Source organism: Ixodes scapularis, unplaced genomic scaffold (genome assembly GCF_016920785.2).
Source record: "Ixodes scapularis isolate PalLabHiFi unplaced genomic scaffold, ASM1692078v2 PGA_scaffold3__209_contigs__length_174095766, whole genome shotgun sequence".
Lineage (NCBI taxonomy): Eukaryota > Metazoa > Arthropoda > Arachnida > Ixodida > Ixodidae > Ixodes > Ixodes scapularis.
The window spans coordinates 134,405,586-134,423,000 of record NW_024609868.1 but is presented as its reverse complement, the minus strand read 5'-3'; the positions used below and the strand labels follow the sequence as shown (position 1 = coordinate 134,423,000).

Genomic DNA, 17,415 nt, shown 5'->3' with positions numbered 1-17,415 from the left:
AAGGGCCGTGAAGTCGAACCGGTCGAACGACTTCATGAACGGGATCAGTTCACGGACGTGAGGGGAACGACTTGCTGAACTCGATGAGCTTGTGATGGGACGGTGAGCGACTTCGTGAATTCAGAGTTGGAGGTGATGGGATGGGGAATGCTTCATGAACTCTATAGGATTCGTGATGTGACGGTGAAGTACTTCGTGAACTTGACGGATTTGTGAAGTGACGGTGAATGACTTTGTGAGTTCAGAGATTGCGGTGAGGTGATGGGGATGAGTTTGTTGTCCGGTTGAACTCCGTGATGTGAATGGCCGTGACTTTCGGACGTCAGTGTACTTTGTGATGTGAAGGGCCGTGAATATTAGACATCGGTGTACTCTGTGATGTGAAGGTCCGTGACGTTTGGACGTCGGTGTACTTTGTGATGTGAAAGGCCGTGACTTTTAGACGTCGGTGTACTCTGTGATGTGAAAGGCTGTGACTTTTGGACGTCGATGTACTTTGTGATGTGAAGGGCTGTGACTTTTGGATGTTGCTGTAATTAGTGATGTGATGGTGAGTGAGTGGGTTCGGAAATGCCGACCTATGGTTGAGCCTGGCGTTCGAATGCAACGCGTTTTTAATTCAAACCGGCTAATCCGAACCACTTTGCTCGTATCGCCCGAGAGAGGGCTACGAGCGAAGTGGCTTGGATTAGCCGTTTTTTTTCTATATGCGGAAGTGGAGAAGTAACACTCCGGTAGTCCCACTCGTCCTTTCTAGTACACTAACTGCATCAAGCAGCATCAAGGGAACTACAGTGGGCCATCTACTGGTTCATTGCTGCATACGTAAATGCAGTGCAGCTTTCAACAGCATCACTATTCTTGCAAAAAGAAAAAACCCGTATGCACGGGGGATGCTCGAGAGCTTGGCTGTCGAAGGAAATGAAGATGTATCAGTCAGCGTAGGTTCAAGTGGCGCTAGAGGTTCAAGTGGCGATAGTGTGCTGACGCAAATTGAAGCAGACAGCAACCAGTCGAAAATTGTCTTCCGGTAATTCATTTTTATGGGAAAAAGAGAGCATTTTCTCCCTGCGCTCGAGCATACGAGCTATTGTCCCAAATAATTCGTACGTACTAGGTAGCTTGGAACATTTCTCAGTCACGCCGATGAAATAATTGGTCAGTTACGGCGTTGTTCTTACAAACTCGTTGCATTAAAAACAATGCTAAAAGGACTTCGTACGTGTTTTTATGTGCACTGTCGGACGCTGTTAGCGCGAACACGACATCGGCGCTTTTCAGCATGAGGGATATACGTGCCAAACGAACGAGGAACATCTGGAAATTGAGGGAGACGGTAAGAACTACGCAGTAACACTGGATCAGTAACTACCCGTGCATGTACGATCAAAATAAATATAATGCCACGAAATCTGATGCTATTTTAAATAAGTATAGTACCGCTTTATTCTTTCTGCCCTGTGCAAAAATGTCTATTCTACGCTCAAAATATCACCCGCTCACTCAAAATCTTTGAGAACAAGTGCCCGATAAAAGCTGCCTGGCAGAAAAAACAATACGAAGAGACCAGTCCACGGACTTTATTCTTCTCGTTTTGAATGTTTTTATCCGCTCTTGCACGACGGGATCACTTTCATTTAGTGACAGATCGGGCATATTATTGATATATAAGCGTCACCAGAATGCTGGCAAGCCTTGAACGCACTCTATATTCCTTTCTATTGTTATTTCACTTACAATCGTCGCTTGTTTTTACACACCTGCTGTGGAACACACGTTTGGGACTGAAATGTAGCGAAGTTAAACTTTGTTCACTAATGAAGACAAATGCACTAACTAAAGCAATTACACTTTTACAGTGGTAATCAAGGTACACATATTTGGTACGACCAAAATAATTAAAGTGTTATCTTCCGGCGAAGAGACAAAATGCACGCGCGTTGTCCCATAGGAATACACAGGAGCACCGCAAAAGTAGACTGGTTGCTGTCTGCTTCAATTTGCATCACGGAAGTCTCATAGACAAGCGCCAGTTGAACCTCTAGCATACAATATAATAACTCTGCTGCGGAGTGTCCCATCTGATACCTTCCTGCTGATGCCCACCACAAATGAAAAACGGTATATGCGGTGTGTCACTGTCTGGTGAAGTGCGGGTTTTTCAAACTGGAATTGTATATAGAATGTATTTGGCTCTTATTTAATTTCATTCATACTTGTTTCATATAGAACTGAATGGAGCTCTCAGTATGAGAAGAAAAGGAGAAGCAGATAGGGCCAAGAAGAGGAAGAAGCATTAAAACCATAGTTGGCAGTCAACGTTACTAAAACCCTCAGTTGGGAAACTCACCCTTGAAACCTGGGCCGCTGGCGTCTACCGAGAGCGAGCTAAATACGATAACAGCACCACCCTTTAGAGACGAGCTGAAACATGAAAGTTGCTTTACATAGCTACTGCGAGATAGCCCTGCGAGATGGCGCCACCGGCCCTTGCCCGACCCGACGTGTAGCCGTGCGGTTCCCGGAGTGGACGCTGCGGGAGAAATGGCGGCGTTGCGATCGCCATTAGCTAGGCATCAATGTTAGGCTAACCGCTTACTATTAAAACGTCACTCTCTCGAGTACAAACAGGAGCCACTTTTTTTAAAGCAGGCTCTATGGCAGTTTCCCAACTGAACGTTGTTAGCAGTCCAGCAGTATATCTGTCTCTGTCTCTTTCTTCTATCTCTTTGATCTTTACATTTTTTCATCTCCCAAGTTCAAGCTGGCCTTTCCAAACCGCCAAAAGTCGTGAAGTTTGCCCCTTGCGTCTGGCAACCACAGTTCACGAGAGTGCCAAGATGGTGGTCCGCGTCAACTCGGCACTTTCTCTGGTGTTTTTCCTGCTCATCCTGTTTCCTCCGCACGATGCGAGAAATCACCGGCTGTCCCTTAAGGTTCGTGACGCCTTCAGTTGACTCTCGCGTCGAAATCGCTCCCAGGACGAGCGTCGAGACAGACGCGTCCGCTCGGTCGCGTCCCAGAGCTTGGCCCCGCCTGGCTTCTGCCGATCCCGATCTGTTTCTCACTTCACCACCTCGTACAAGCACTGCCTACACTTCGTGTCTACACACACACGACAAGCTAAACTTCCATTTTAATTTAGTTTTACTCATATTATCTGTATGTGTAGGTTAACTTCATCGGCTTTTAACCAATCGTCTTGGTCGGTAGCGAGCCAGTCTGCTCCACAAATCGGTTCACGGTCTAGCATCACCTGCTGGATCATGTAGCTGTGAAAAGCGAATAAAATGGCTTTCCGTGCCGCTGGAAATCTCTACACTGCTGTACCGTACAGTGAACAGGTCGGAATGGTGACCTGCCAACAGTAGCTCGAGGTTGCTCGGAGAACCACTTGTGAGTCATCCGACGAATGTCGCTTTTATTGCTTGTTATTTTCTTTCGTTTTGAAGATGAACTGTTCGCAGCGGTAGTTCTGTTACTTTATTAATACCGCGTCCTTTTTAAAATATCTCTCTAAGAAGGTTTTACAGTCAAACGTACACATTGACAATGTATTTTCAGGGTATATATATATTGTTTACGTGTTAGCATTATTTGTGTTAAAGAATCTGCTTGTTTTGGCCGAATTCAAATGTCACATTGGTGTGGTTTTCATCCAGGGGTTCCCTTCATTCGCACAGGCATACCTCTCAACACCCCCTTTGCTCAAATTTTGTGTAATCCTAATTTCTGGATTTAAAATAAATAAATATATATATATATATATATATATTTATATATATATTTATTTTAATCAACCTCAACGGAACCAAATGGAGGTTTTGTTTGACATTCAGATACATAAAAATTATGTATGGAAAGTCTTTGGTGTGACTACGCTACAGGAAGATAGTAACTTGTAGTGATGGACAGAACATTTTCCAAATGAGAGTCGGTGCCGAATCCAGAAATTTAGCAAAGCCATATATTTGTCAAACTTTTACAGAAATTCAACATAAAATTTGGAAAAAAAGTACAGGGTTGCTAAACAAGTTGACAGACTTTTTGTGTTTTTCCAGTAGGAAATACTTTTAGGCATCTGGTAAAACGTTCAAATTTTTGGTAAAACGTTCAATTTATTGGCAGTAGTGCCCTTGATGGTTTGGGTCCTCTGTGGCAATCACAGGTTCCAAGAGAGAAACATTTCGGGACCTAGCAGGTCCTTCGTCAGTCCAGCAAAAAACTTCAGCAGCTCTAGCTGGACTGATGAGGACGTGCCAGGTCCCGAAACTATTCCCTCCTGAACTTATGATTGCCGCGGAAGACCCAAACCATCAAGAACAACACCATTTCAATATTATTACTTGCAAGTGCTTGTGTTTCCTCCCAGGTTAGTTCAGGACATACTAATTGATATTCAAGTAGAAAATGTTATTTGGGGGATAATGCCATCAGTATCAATTTGGTTCTTTCACTTGCAGAGCTAGTGAGCTTTTTGAAAAGGCTGTCACGGTTGGCGAGTTGAGTTTCATTTTCGCAACTCCGCAGTGAAGGTCTGCCATACTCACCAAACTTGTATGGAACACGTGAGCTGCAGGGAGTGTTACCCCGGTGGCAACCCAAGAACTGCTGTATGATGTGGTGTTCAGTAAAACAGCCCGGGTGGGGGAGGCCACTCGCTCAAGGTCGCAACCATGGCTGGACCGTGGACAATGCATCCATTTTGCGTGTTGGCAGTCTATGCTTTTCGCCAACCTCTCAACCTACAGTGCATAGGTGACTGCAGAAATTGTCAGTTAATAAATGGCTCACTCAGTAGGAACATGAAATGCCGGCATTACCTTCTAGCCTCACTTTGCACTTCGCTGCGATTTTCACTTGGCGTTTTCAGACGGCCGCTTGCCATTGCACTTTGCTATGTCGAATGCCCAAATGGAAATGCTAAGGGCAATCCACAGCAAAGCAGACCAGTCGAGACGCTAAACTTTTATTTTCTTTATTGGTCTTCATCTCGTTTTCATGCAGCTGGTCGGCGCGGTGGTACGAGTGTTTAATGCGTACATGTGCTTGCAGCCATTTGCCAAATCTTCGAAAAATTTTCTTCCAAAACCCCGGCACGTGCCATACTCCTGCCAAATCCTAATTCCGTCCGATTCTGCCCACCTGAAGTACTGAAACATGTTTACCGGAATGCTTGACACAAGTTCAACAAGGTTACGGATTGTTTGAAAGACTGGCGATTCTATAGGTCTCCACACTTACCCCTAAACAAAATAGGGTCACAACTAGGGTTCCACGTTTTTGTTGTAAATACTGATATACCCGTAAAATGAATCCCCAAGCCGATTTCATAAATCGGGGGAAAAACCTAAGCTTGATTGAATGAAATCATGATCTACAGCTGTATCATCATCCTATCCAGAAAGCAGTCCCCATTGAGCTCTCTGTGAGGCCGGTTCTTTGTTCGGTAACCGCAGTCTTTTTTATCCAGTCTCCTTTTGAAGGTATCGGGATGTTCCTGGGGGGTCGGGGCAACTTGAGGGTGACCCAACGTCTTGTTTGGGCCTGGACAGTCCCGTTTTAGAGGTTCATTTCTACCGCCTCGTCATTTTGTCCAAATATAGCCAAATGTCCCGTTTTTGTGGAAATTTGCTCGCGAAATCAGTACCAGGTGAGTAGAAGGAAACAAAAAAATTATTACTTGTGACAGTGTGTTAGAATAAACAGTAAAATAATGCTATCTCTAGTAGAGTATTATTTTTAGCTTTTTCTGTGACTCCACTTGCCAGTGAGTTTCATTCTCACAGACGCGTGTACGGGAGGGACGCTTCTCTATATTACTAGATTTGGCATGCTTAGGTTTTGCAGAATGGCTAAGGAAGGTGCTTGTGTACTCCACTCAACGGAAAGCCCCAGAAAAGCGTGTGTTTTCGCTAGTGATGGATCAAACTTTTGCCGAATCGAAAATTCGATGCCAAATCTTGGAATCTGGCAAAACCAAACTTTTGCCGGACTTTTCTAAAGATTCGGCAAAAATACATTGTTACGAGACTCAACAATGATGTTTAGTTTTTTTCTGGCGAAAAAGGTTTAATGATTTTTTTTTTCTTAACTTAAATGCAACATGTAATGCATATTGACACAGTTATCACTATATAAGGTGATATTCTACATAATAATTGTATCGGTGTTGCTTTTGTATGTTTACTGGCAATTTTACAGTGACTTCTTGCAGAAGTGGCATGGCAATGAGGTTGAGTAGTAGTGGATGCAGTCACGAATTACGATACGAGAGTTTCGGTTTTGTGGCCTCATCAGTGCAAACCTGCAAGTGTGTGTACATTGTTATAAAAGCAATAACACTGCGTTATGACTTTCTCTGGGAGCCACCATTCTGTGCGCAAAAACAAATGCATCGGTTGCTGGGCCTTCACCAGAAGATATGACAATATTATTGTAAATATGCATGTTTTTCGATTTGAGTCTTGACGTCAGCTTTGCATGTAAGTGTGCGTCCCATATTTGCAGTGTGTCTTTTTTAATCTTTAAAATGCTGGTTTCTGATGTTAGGACACACATGGACGTTTAGCAAGACTGTAAGAGTTACGAATGTCGGATGTCAACGTCGAGCATGATAGTTCTGTGTTTAGTTTTATGCGGACAGATGAAAACTGTGAAATAACTCTAATTAAAAAGCAATATTATTTTATTTTGGTACAAACTATTTGTGTGCCGAAAACAGGATTGTTATAATTGCGAGGAGTGCTTTAAAGGAATTATCAGTATATGTTTCAACTTCCTTGTTGCATCACTGCAAAGACCAAATGAAAATTACGTTATCCAGAATGTCCCGCATCATATGTCACTTGCGCAGTGGACTCTGTCAATTCTTGGTCGATCTTCTCTTCTTCAGGCAGGACATATTGAGGAGAACCACACTTGCAAAGGCTCACAAACGCACGGTTACCGTGTTGCCTACTCCACACCTCGCCGTAGCCGCTGGTTGTACTGCACTGTACGATGGTATCCGCACGGCGTCCATTTGCAATCCGTGGCCCTTTCGTGTCCTCGCGCGTGCGCACACATTCGCCTAATTTTTGCCGAATCTTTACCGAACCTTCCTTCAAGAGTTTGGCATCTGCTGAACTTTGCCGAGTCTGATATTCGGCAGATTCGGTCCATCACTAGTTTGTACAGTGAACTGAATAGTAGTGAAGATTTTTTCTTTTTTCTCGCTTTGCCCACCCACTTTGTTTTTTCTCCCCGTATCCTTCCCTTTAATGTCCCGTCTTCAACTCCGAGCAGTACGGCCACCCTAGGCATCCTATTCCCGTGTTCTGTTTCCTTCGGCGGAAGCCCCCATAAGCACCAAAGTTTTGTCCGACCCCGAAAATTCAAACCGAAGAACACCGAAATCCGTGGGAAGAGACAGACCTGCGAAGAACACCCTAGAATTCGAAGGAAAATGAACGCCGAAAACGCCAAACCCCAGTTACGACTGTTCACAGTTTGGCTGGGCAGTTTATTCCCCTTGGGTCGACACAAGCCGCTAGGAGTTTGCGCGCACGTGCGACTCGAGGAAGCTTTCCCATTTGCTCGCAGGGAGAGCAGCGGCGGTACTTCAGCGTCACGACATTTGGCTTCTTCGTCGGCGGGAGCCTAAACGTCGAGGTGGAGAAGCTGTCCTTCTCGCCCAGCTCCAACAAGGTGAGGACTGACTCTCTCCCACCTCCCACTGCACACTGTAGTTGCTGATAGAATGAGAAGGGCGGGGCGTGTCTTCTCAATGTCTGGCGAAGCCTGGATAAAAGCATGACCGCGAGGCTCCGCACCTGTTGGTTTTGTTGGGTGGGAGAGTAGGAGTGAGGTGCTCGACTACGATTGGCTAATGGAGGTGTCACGTGGCCAGGGTATACAAGCTGACTGGGGGGAACTGGTATCTATGCTTCATTGCCCCCCCCCCCCCCCACCCAATGGGATAACGAGTTTGACAAATCGCAAAATACAACAAATTAAATTTTTCTCAATGGCACGTTTAAAGTTAGGCGCACAGTCTCAATCTAAAACAATGTGTGTTTGACAGTTTTTTTTAAATTATTTTGTTTTATCTTGGCGAATGAAAGACATTTGCTGGCTTGTCAGCGTTTTTACTCTTTCATCGGTGAATAAACTTAGTCTCCTTCTCTGTCGGGTATTTTTGGCGTCTTTGGTAAAAAGTTTCGTGGCACTGCGGATGCCAGTGCTTTTCAGAATCTTGCTATGCCGGCTTTTTGAGAGACTCGTTTAATTTTTTAAGGCGAAAGTCTTACATGTCTCATTGTTCAATCGACCTTCAAAGTCCCTGACCGAAAACACGTCAGTGACACGAAAGGTACCAAAACCTTTACGTGACCACCAGTAAGCGTTGTAAATGGAAATAGGGGGGGGATAATGAGAGCCAATAGTTCACATACACTATTGGCTCTCATTTTCCCCCATTATTTTCATTTACAATGCTGTCACACGCACACACTAGAAGTCGTCATAGACATCGTTCTTGAGGTCGTCCTAGAGGTTGTTTTAGACGTCGTCCTCTAGGCGTCATTCTCAACGTCGTCATTAAGGTCGTCCTTGAACTCGTCCCAGGCGTTGTTCTCGACGTCGTCTTTGACTGGCTTTCGCCTTCCTGTGTGTAAGCAGTCTTAAGTGTACTCTTGTATTTTTTAATCTGGTAACACTACTGGGTGCCCCAAGGAGCGGCCAGGCTCTTTAAATCGACTGCGAAATTCGGTTTCTTAACCTATCGCGCTACGACTTTGTGCAGCGTTGCCCACACATGGTGCATTTTTTTTTATAAACTTTGCAAAGAGCAAACTTACCTGAGGAATTTGTAAAGAAAGAAAAATGCTTAGCTCCTATGGAAACGCAGCGAAGCCACCGGTTTTCAAACAATACAGCGCCATTTCTTACGGGATACAAGGGATGGCACAAGCAGTTGCGACGCCAACTGCCGCCAACGAACGAGCATACAACGCCTAGAGCCGGTGTCTTTGGCAGACAATTTTTCGACTCAAAATCGGCGCGCGTTCCATGGGTGGAAAAAGTCGCAGAAACAAAAACAGGCGTGGTAACAACAATAAGGAACTGCAAAGCAGACAACATCAGTACCCCAAAAAAAAAAGTCAAAATATCCCGACAAACCATTTTTAATCGGTTATGTCTTCATTCAATGTGTTTTATTGGTAAGGATGATAAAATAATGCATTGGCACTGATATCAGAAGAGCTCGCGCCGCTTTTGAGTCGAAAAGATACTCTGCTGAAGATGCCGGCTCTCAACACCGTATGCTCGTTCGTTGGCGGCAGTTGGCATTGCGACCGCTTGTGCCATCTCTTGTCTCCCATGCGAAATGGCGCCGTATTGTTTGAAGACTGGTGGCTTCGCTGCGTTTCCATAGGAGCTGAGCCTTTTTCTTTCTTCACTTTTTCTTCAAGTAAGTTTGCTCTTTGCAAATTTTACAAAAAAAATGCACCATCTGTGGGCAACTCTGCGCAAAGTCATAGCGCGATTGGTTAAGAAGCCAAATTTTGCGGTTGATTTAAAGAGCCTGACCGCTCCTTGGGACACCCAGTACAATAGGAATTGAGAATGCCCCTAGCAGAAGGCACACTTTGGACCTTTCTAAGTGCCACGGCAACCTTTTCGTCAAACTTTTGCAGCCCTCATTTTCTGAGCCGATTCTAGCAACGCCTGCATCAAAGTTGTATGCTATGCAAAACAAAAATCAATTTGGTCCATTTAATTAAGAATGCAAGGGGCATATGCTTTTTACTTCGTTTGTTAGCATTAATTTCCACATTGGAAAAGGTCGCTATTCTTGCCCAGCCAGGCCAGAATTCATTAAATGAGAACCTTCTGAGTTACTTTGAGAAAAGCTGAACATCTCTTTTTTTTTTTTTTAACATTTATCAACAAGAGAGGAAAGAACCCTGCCCCTCCTGTACGGTCCTTGGTGAACATGATGATCTTCAATAAGCACATTTACTTCAATAAACATATTTATCTGAAAGTATTTTCGTTTTTTTTGCACACATATTTTGTGTTTGCTTTCCCTTCATGTAAATGTAACCCCTAGTAATAATGCCTCTGGCACTGCCTATAATCCGAAATACATGCACGAACGCTCACACGGGCTGTTTCTTTGAATGCTTTAAAAAATCTCTAAAAATATGCACTGTTTGGGATAAAAAGAAACTCTTGCTGGGAACGTAGTACTAGCCTTGGCAGACGTCAAGGGTTGCAGAGACATACTAATTAGCAAAACTATATAACTAATATTTACTAATTAATATTTTAATTAGTGAAAATCAATGTATGTTTCTACTGAGAAACTTTCTAAGCGTCATCGAGAACCACTAAATCAACTCTTTTTAGAATGATATAAGGCAGGGGCAGCATTTTACGGCATTCCGTAAAAACTGTCAATTTAACTCGTTTCTTGGTTTTGGTTTCTTACCTGAGCGCATCTCTGCGCCCGCTGTCCCTCTCCCAATTGGCCGAGACAGGCCAATTGGCTGCGCCCTCCACGAGGGAGGGCGCAGCTTTGCGCCGCAACCACCAGGGAAGCAGTACGGCGGTTGCAAAGATGCACTCCGATAAGAAAGCGAAACCTAGAAACGTGTCTAAACTGGGCATTTCTTTTCAGAACGGCGTAGAAGGCTGCCCCTGACTTAAATGTTTCTAAAAAGAGTTGATTTAGTGGTTTTCGATGATGCTTAGCAAGTTTCTCAGTAAAACCACAAGTTGATTCTCACTGAATAATTCATACATCTTAGCTACTTATCTTGCTAAGTAAGTAAGTTTCCCATCAACACTGATGGCGGAGGTCGAGAAAAAAAGCTATAAAGTACAGCTTGACAAGGTCCTCGACCTCCTAGTGTTTTTGCAATCCTTGATGTCCGCGAAGGCACGCAAAGGTTTTTCTTTTTATCTCGAACAGCACATTTTTATGGATTTTTGAAAGCTTTTGCAGAAACACCCTGCATAAGCAGTGTCTAATAACCGGGAATTCTCAGGGAAATTTTAATTACTGGGAAAAATCGGGGATATTGTCAAAAAGTGAGCCCAGTCAGGGAGAATGAGCCGGAAACGCCATAGAGTGCCCTTAGCAAAGACTTGAGGACTTGGGGGCAGAAAAATAGGCACTAAATTCTGCTTAGAGTGGGGTGCGGGCTCTGCTCACTCGATGTAGAGTGCAGTGATGTGATTGCTGTGCCAATTGCGCCAAACTGCGCCAAGGGGCTAACCCTGCTACATCCTGCTACATTTTGCCAAAACAATTTTGCATTGCACTGCAGTGGTCACGTGTTTCATCAGTTAGAGACTGTTTCCATTTATTACATAACTAGTGAACCTAATGCTGCAATATTTACTACTAAGCTGGTCATTTTTAAATAAATTTTAATATGTGCAGTTTGGTTCTTATTTACCTAGAGCAGGTATTCTTTCCAATAAACCAATTGTTCTCTCTCTCTCTAGAGCGGGTATCAATAAAACGGTGACAAGTGGGTATCGGGAATCAATAAAATGGTGGCAAGCAGTTTTTCGGAATTGCTCGGTAATGCCTACAGTACTGTATACTTGTGGGATGTCTCAGCAATAAAAACACAAGCCGTCGCAACACGGCTCATCAGAACACAACACAACACAAAGTGCCCTTCGTTTGTACAGAACTTAAAACAAATATTTTTATTTTTCTAAGAATATCTGCTCCAAAAGCCACTTTTGCTGCTCCGAAACGCTATCTTGGCTGCTCCAAAAGCCACATTCGCTGCTCCAAGACACTGTTTTGGCTGCTCCGAGAGGTGCTCCAAAATTGCTTAGGCCAATCACATCATTGAGTGTGTGATTGGCCTAAGCATGCAAAGGGAACAGCTGACCAATCCATTCCAAGCCTTGTATTTGGTTTGATTGAGGGTGCGACGCTAGGCTATATCCGGTTAGAGCTACTAAATTTAGTTACAAATAGGAAAGCCGCAGACCCCAATCCAATCCAATCCAAGACTAAAGTTCAATGTGTGCCCCTGGTGGCCATCCTGCCATTCGGTTGTGAACGTGTGTGGTTGAGCGTCATGCTTTTGTTGTGTTTCCGGAAGGGGCCTCTTCACTGACGATGTCGGTGGCAAGAAAGTGCTCGTTTATTTCGGACTGGGCAAACTCGAATATTTCAGAATATGCAAGTTCGATTAAGTCCGTGCAAAATGATCCTCACAGTGCTCAATGCCTTGTGTTGTAATTCTTTTATATATATAACTTCAGGGAATTTCACCTGAAACTGTCAGGGAAAACCTGGAAAAGTCAGGGAATTTCCAATCAATAATTTGCTAGACACACTGATACGACACCCACCAGTTTTTCTGACCACGCATAGCACCACCCAACACGTGGCCAGAGGAGGCAACTATGTAATATTAATTTATTGATTTATTGTTCTAACAGCCATCGGTCTTAGCATTACATAAAGCTAAAATTAAAGAAATGTGTGTGACTGCGATTATTTCTGCCAGTTGTATGACGGCAATGTTCATCGGAGCCAAGTATTGGGGTTAGCGGTGCAGCAACCACCTGCCTCGTCTTGAACATTGTAAGAGTTAATAGTTCCCCAAAACCTCCGCCGCCGACGAGTTGCGTTGCCGTATGTCAGTTTCTCGACGTAAACCGTTATGGAGACTGCTACAGCTCTTGACTCGGTGATATTTTCACAAATTGACGTAAATAGGTCCGAATCCGTCGGCCACTACAGGTGCTTCAGGTGCAAGTCTCGCGTCTCTAAATGCCGTCAGAAATATATATTTTTTTTTCGTAATTAGTTGGGGAAAGTTGTCAGAAAATTTGGAAGGGTAATTGCAGTAATCACCTGATCAGAGGGGCACCATACTGTTTATAAGGCCCTGAAACTGGCTGCTGAGCTGTATTGAATTGTAACCTGTCGGCCAATGCACAAAAATTTTTAATTCAATTCTTTTTTTAAAATTTTATGTGACTGATTGATTGCATTTTCCAGGTTGGCTTCAGCCTGACGAGGACGCCGACGGACAGCGTGAACCCTTATCCCGTGAGCTGGCACCCTTTTTCCGGAGCGCTCGCGCCCGGCAACTAGCCTGCCGGCAAATTTAACCCCGTCTGCCCCCCGACACGGCGGGCGTGCATTCGCTTTCGGCCTTTGGGTTGTTTTCGGGGGATTCCGGACTCTGGGACTGGAGGCGTCGAGTTACGACTCCGTGCCCAAATTTGCCCGATTCTAATCTCGATGTCGCACCACGGTACTGTAAGCGAGAATAGAAGTCTAGAAGACGTCATGCCTAACCGGAGCTATCGATTCATTCGGTGCGAGGCTGTAACCGGGAAACTGCCTAGGAACAAAAATCTACGGTCCCGACCCGGCCGTTTTTGCACGATTCTCATGCGTCCCTGATCCTACAGTGCGGGTTCATCTATCTCGTGAATATTTGAGAAATAACTTTGTGCCGATTCCGCCGCGCGGATAAAATATCGACGGCCCACCACCACTGGCTCGTAAGGTGCACTTCACCGAATGCGCGTAGGCACAAAATTCGTCGGAGTCTTGCCAGAGTTTTTTGCCATCCAGATGCCGCAATGTCCAAAGGACGCAACGCCGTTACAATTTCTTTTTTCTTGGCCAGAACTATCGCTTTCTGCTCGAAAAAGCTACGTAATAAAGTTAGTTTCGTCTCGCAAAAGCAGCCGACAAGAACGGCAGGGGGGCAATTCAGTTGTCCCGCCTTGAGCACGAGCTTCCAAACGTACTGGCGTCCCGTCGGTTTCGGGCGTGTACGCGTGCGCACCTCTAAAGTCGACGAGCCGATGCACGGTGTGCCAAAGCCCAGGCATCCGAAAGAGACCCGTGATTTCTTGTTGTTCGCAACAACAGGAACGACAACCGCGAACGCGAAGACGGAAAATGGCGAATGCAAAATCGTGTGTTGTACCAATGGTAGCATCTGGTGGCTGTACGTACTAATCGTGTCAGGCAGTAGCTTGAGCTAACCTAACCTACAACTCCGAACGAGGCTTTTCTTTGCCTATTGAGTTTTTCGCGTCTTTCTCACATTTTTTTTGTATTTTAAAGGAGCTGTGCAACAATTTCAGTGCTTTGTTTAAATAATTTGGGAGTTGCTGTCTCGACCTTTCTGAAGTGAAGAACAAAAAAACGCTTTTGCCTGCATGTCCTAGTTTTTATTTGAAAAATAGACAAAGATTGAAGTTTTCGGCACCTCTCAACTCCTTCACCAGCTTCTGAGTCACGTGCGCTGTGATGTCAATGGGGGTCGCGGGGGGTTCTGGTGCAGCTCTCTCTCTAGAGTCATCAGTGAGCAGCGACAACTCATCCGCTCACGACCGCATGACCACGTGCTAACGCAGTGCGAGCAATATGGTGATAGGAGGAAACGCTCATCCAGGTCTGGTTATCCCCGTCTAGCTCTGTCCACCTCCCCCTCCGGCTTCTGGCAGCTGTTTGCGGTAGCAGATAGAGCTGACGGTTTTGTGGATCTAGGATAGATGGCGCCACTAAAACTCCCTATAATAAAAGTTTTGTTGATGGTACCAGGTTTTTGACGCATTTATATTTATGTTGGAGCGACAAGATTTATAGAAAGGTTACCTTTTATCGAGCACGTATTTGCACAACTTGCTATCTCTCTAAAAGACCCCCATTGACGTCATGCCGCGTGGTTCTCATGGCCGCCGCTCGTGGCTGCAGGTCGGGAAATATTCTAATTTTCGCCTCGCGATTACGCGGCGGAATCGCAACATTTTGGAGGAAGGAGGTGTGCTTCCCGTCCTTTGACAAGATAAACAATGTCAAAAGTGGAAGATGCCAATTCTTTCAACGTTAAAATCGTTCCACAGCTGGTACCATTGTAACGTGCTCATAGTTTGGAGCACGTTAAAAAAAAAAAATTGTATTTTAGGGTTTTGCAAATATTATGTGCTCCTCTCTAGGAGGGAAGCTGTCGTAGAGTTCCTCAGAATTCTTTATTTCTTTTTGGCGTCCGGATATTTTCTTTCAAGCTCTTTTTAATCCCGTGATCCTCCGCGCGTCGCGACGGGCTGACGGCAGCCTCGTTTTGGCTGCACCGGCCTTCAAATTTGTCGGCGGCCGAACTTGCATCACGTTCGCTCTCACCCACCAGGATGGCCGAATAGACGGGTGTCCTCTGGACGAAGTCAAGGAGGACATGTACGTCTTGACTCTGACGCTGGAGACGACGGGAGGCAGGTAAGTGGCACACTGCCTCACTCTCTTGGTTCAATTACGGGAGGTTTTTTTAAGCCGAATGCACAGGCCTTTGTCTCCAGTATTATTAAATTCAGCCTCTTCCACTCTTTAAAGAAATGGGAACGGCAGAAGGAAGTCTCGACGTAGGTGCATCCAGTTCGTCGGCACCAATCTGACGTGCACCTTGATTTTCAATTTATTTCGGCTGTTAGTAACGGGACAGCGCGACATGGTGCAAACATGCAGTCGACAGTTTTCGGTGCTGTCCTTTCACCTTCGGGAGGCAGTTGTCAAAAATCCCAATGTATCAAAGCATAGTAGAGCAGCAAGCCGAGCGGGTTGGTACTATTAAATTTACACGAAAATGAAGAAAAATAAAATGGTAATATGAAAATAGTGAAAACCGAGCACTCGATAGAATGCGACGAAGCGAACGAACGCGAGACAAACGAGTACCGTTTGTCCTTCGTTTCATCTCTTTGTCCCGTCCTCTGGGGTGTCGTTTTATATTTTATTTAGTGATGCTTTCCTGCGCGGGAAACAAACTTGGACACGAGGTTCGTACGTAAAATGCGACAGACTACAGACGTCGCATTTGCGCCACGGTGTCGCGGCACCCGTCTGAGCTCCTGCTTCCGCGTCCTCACGTGTCGTCGTCTGGTGCCCCCAGCGAGCGGCTGAAGGTGAGGTGCAACCGCAACTTCAGCGACCTGATGGTGAGGCACCAGGAGAACTGGAAGCCCCAGCCCCGCTCCATCAGGCAGACCAACGTGGGACAGCTGTACCGGGCACGCAGGGACACCCAGCAGGCACAAGGCGCAGACGCCGCAACACGAGGCGAGTAGGCGTGCCTGCAGCCACCGAACGAGAATGAGAAGCCTCTATGAACTGTCTAGTTGGAAGCGACCTACTGCAGGCGTCTGCTTTAAAGGGTCCCTAAAAAGAAAAAAAACAGCTTTGTTAAACGGTATGACTAAATAAAAAAATTAATTTTACGGGAAAAAAAGTTTTTTTAGAGCAATAGTGACAGCGCGAGGCGTAAGTTAGTTGGCAGTCACCTCCTTTCCACTTGTTTTCTCTCTCGGCATTTTGGCCGCGTGGAGGAGAGGTGGATCGGTTTGGCCATCACGTTGAGGTGGAGAGAGAGTATGACCATTCCGTGACGTCTTGGACTTTATGCGCAGAATTTACAATAAATTTTGCGCCGTCAACAGTGTTCTAAATTTTTTTTTTTGCATAAAATTAATATTTTGATGTTTGTGTCCAAGCCAGACTGTTTAAAAAATTTTAATTTTTAATTTTTAGGTTTTTTTAAAGGACACATGCAAAAGAGAGAAACATTTTTTTTTATATAGCCTGGATGAGGAAGTCGTAAAACGAAAATTACAACAAACAGAAAATTTAAGAGCTATATTTACGGCATGAAAAAAATTTGTAAGAGGCGCCCGCGGGTGCCGCATAAATGTGGCCGCTCTTTATCACGGGATCGGCTGCTATATGTCACGTGGTACTTGTGCTCTTTCGGAAACTTCGTATGGTCTCTGAATGTTACTTGTTCATCTTCGTTTGAAGTGCAACAAAAAAATGATGATTAATGAGTAACTTTTAGAGCCCAAAGGAAGCTCCTCAAAGAGTGCAAGCACTATGATAGCAGACAAACTATGGCACAAAACGAAATTCGTTTTGTGCCATATATATACCTCGAATTTTTTTCTTTGTTGTAATATTACATTCCTTTTCATGTAAGCAATTTAAAAAAAAAAAATTTTTTTCCTTTGCATGTGTTTTTTAAAGGGCAACGCCGGTCAATATTGTTTAATTTGGGATTAGGACCATTTTCAGCCAAAGCAAAGCCCGTAAATTGCAAGGTGTACAGTATAGACCACTTACAACGTAACCGCTTATAGTGCAGGACCGGGTATAACGCGGTTTTTTTAAACCACCGGTTCGCCTCCCATAGAACTCCATGTAATTACATAGCGCTTAAAATGCAGGCGCGCAAAGGGAAATTCCGGTTATAGTGCGGTTTTCGGAACAGCCTGGCGACTGCACCGACTGACCGACGCAGAGAACACGCTTCCCTGTGCGACACTAGATAACGGCGCGAGCCGCAAGCGGCACTCGCGGGGCAAGGAGGTTGCTCGAAGAAGCGG

At 44.9% G+C, this 17,415-nt stretch overlaps 1 protein-coding gene across 1 annotated transcript in view; it reads left to right on the top strand.

The window, feature by feature from the left end:
* The first annotated feature begins 2,809 nt into the window (after positions 1–2,809).
* The window catches only part of LOC8052318 (protein GPR108), a 142,777-nt gene continuing 128,171 nt past the window's right edge, over positions 2,810–17,415 (top strand). Inside the window, exons 1-5 of the mRNA XM_040222197.3 lie at positions 2,810–2,936; positions 7,585–7,689; positions 13,025–13,075; positions 15,177–15,262; positions 15,933–16,099. Of these exons, the coding sequence (XP_040078131.1) occupies positions 2,841–2,936; positions 7,585–7,689; positions 13,025–13,075; positions 15,177–15,262; positions 15,933–16,099 (505 nt within the window). The 5' untranslated portion in view covers positions 2,810–2,840. The remainder of the gene's footprint in view (positions 2,937–7,584; positions 7,690–13,024; positions 13,076–15,176; positions 15,263–15,932; positions 16,100–17,415) is intronic.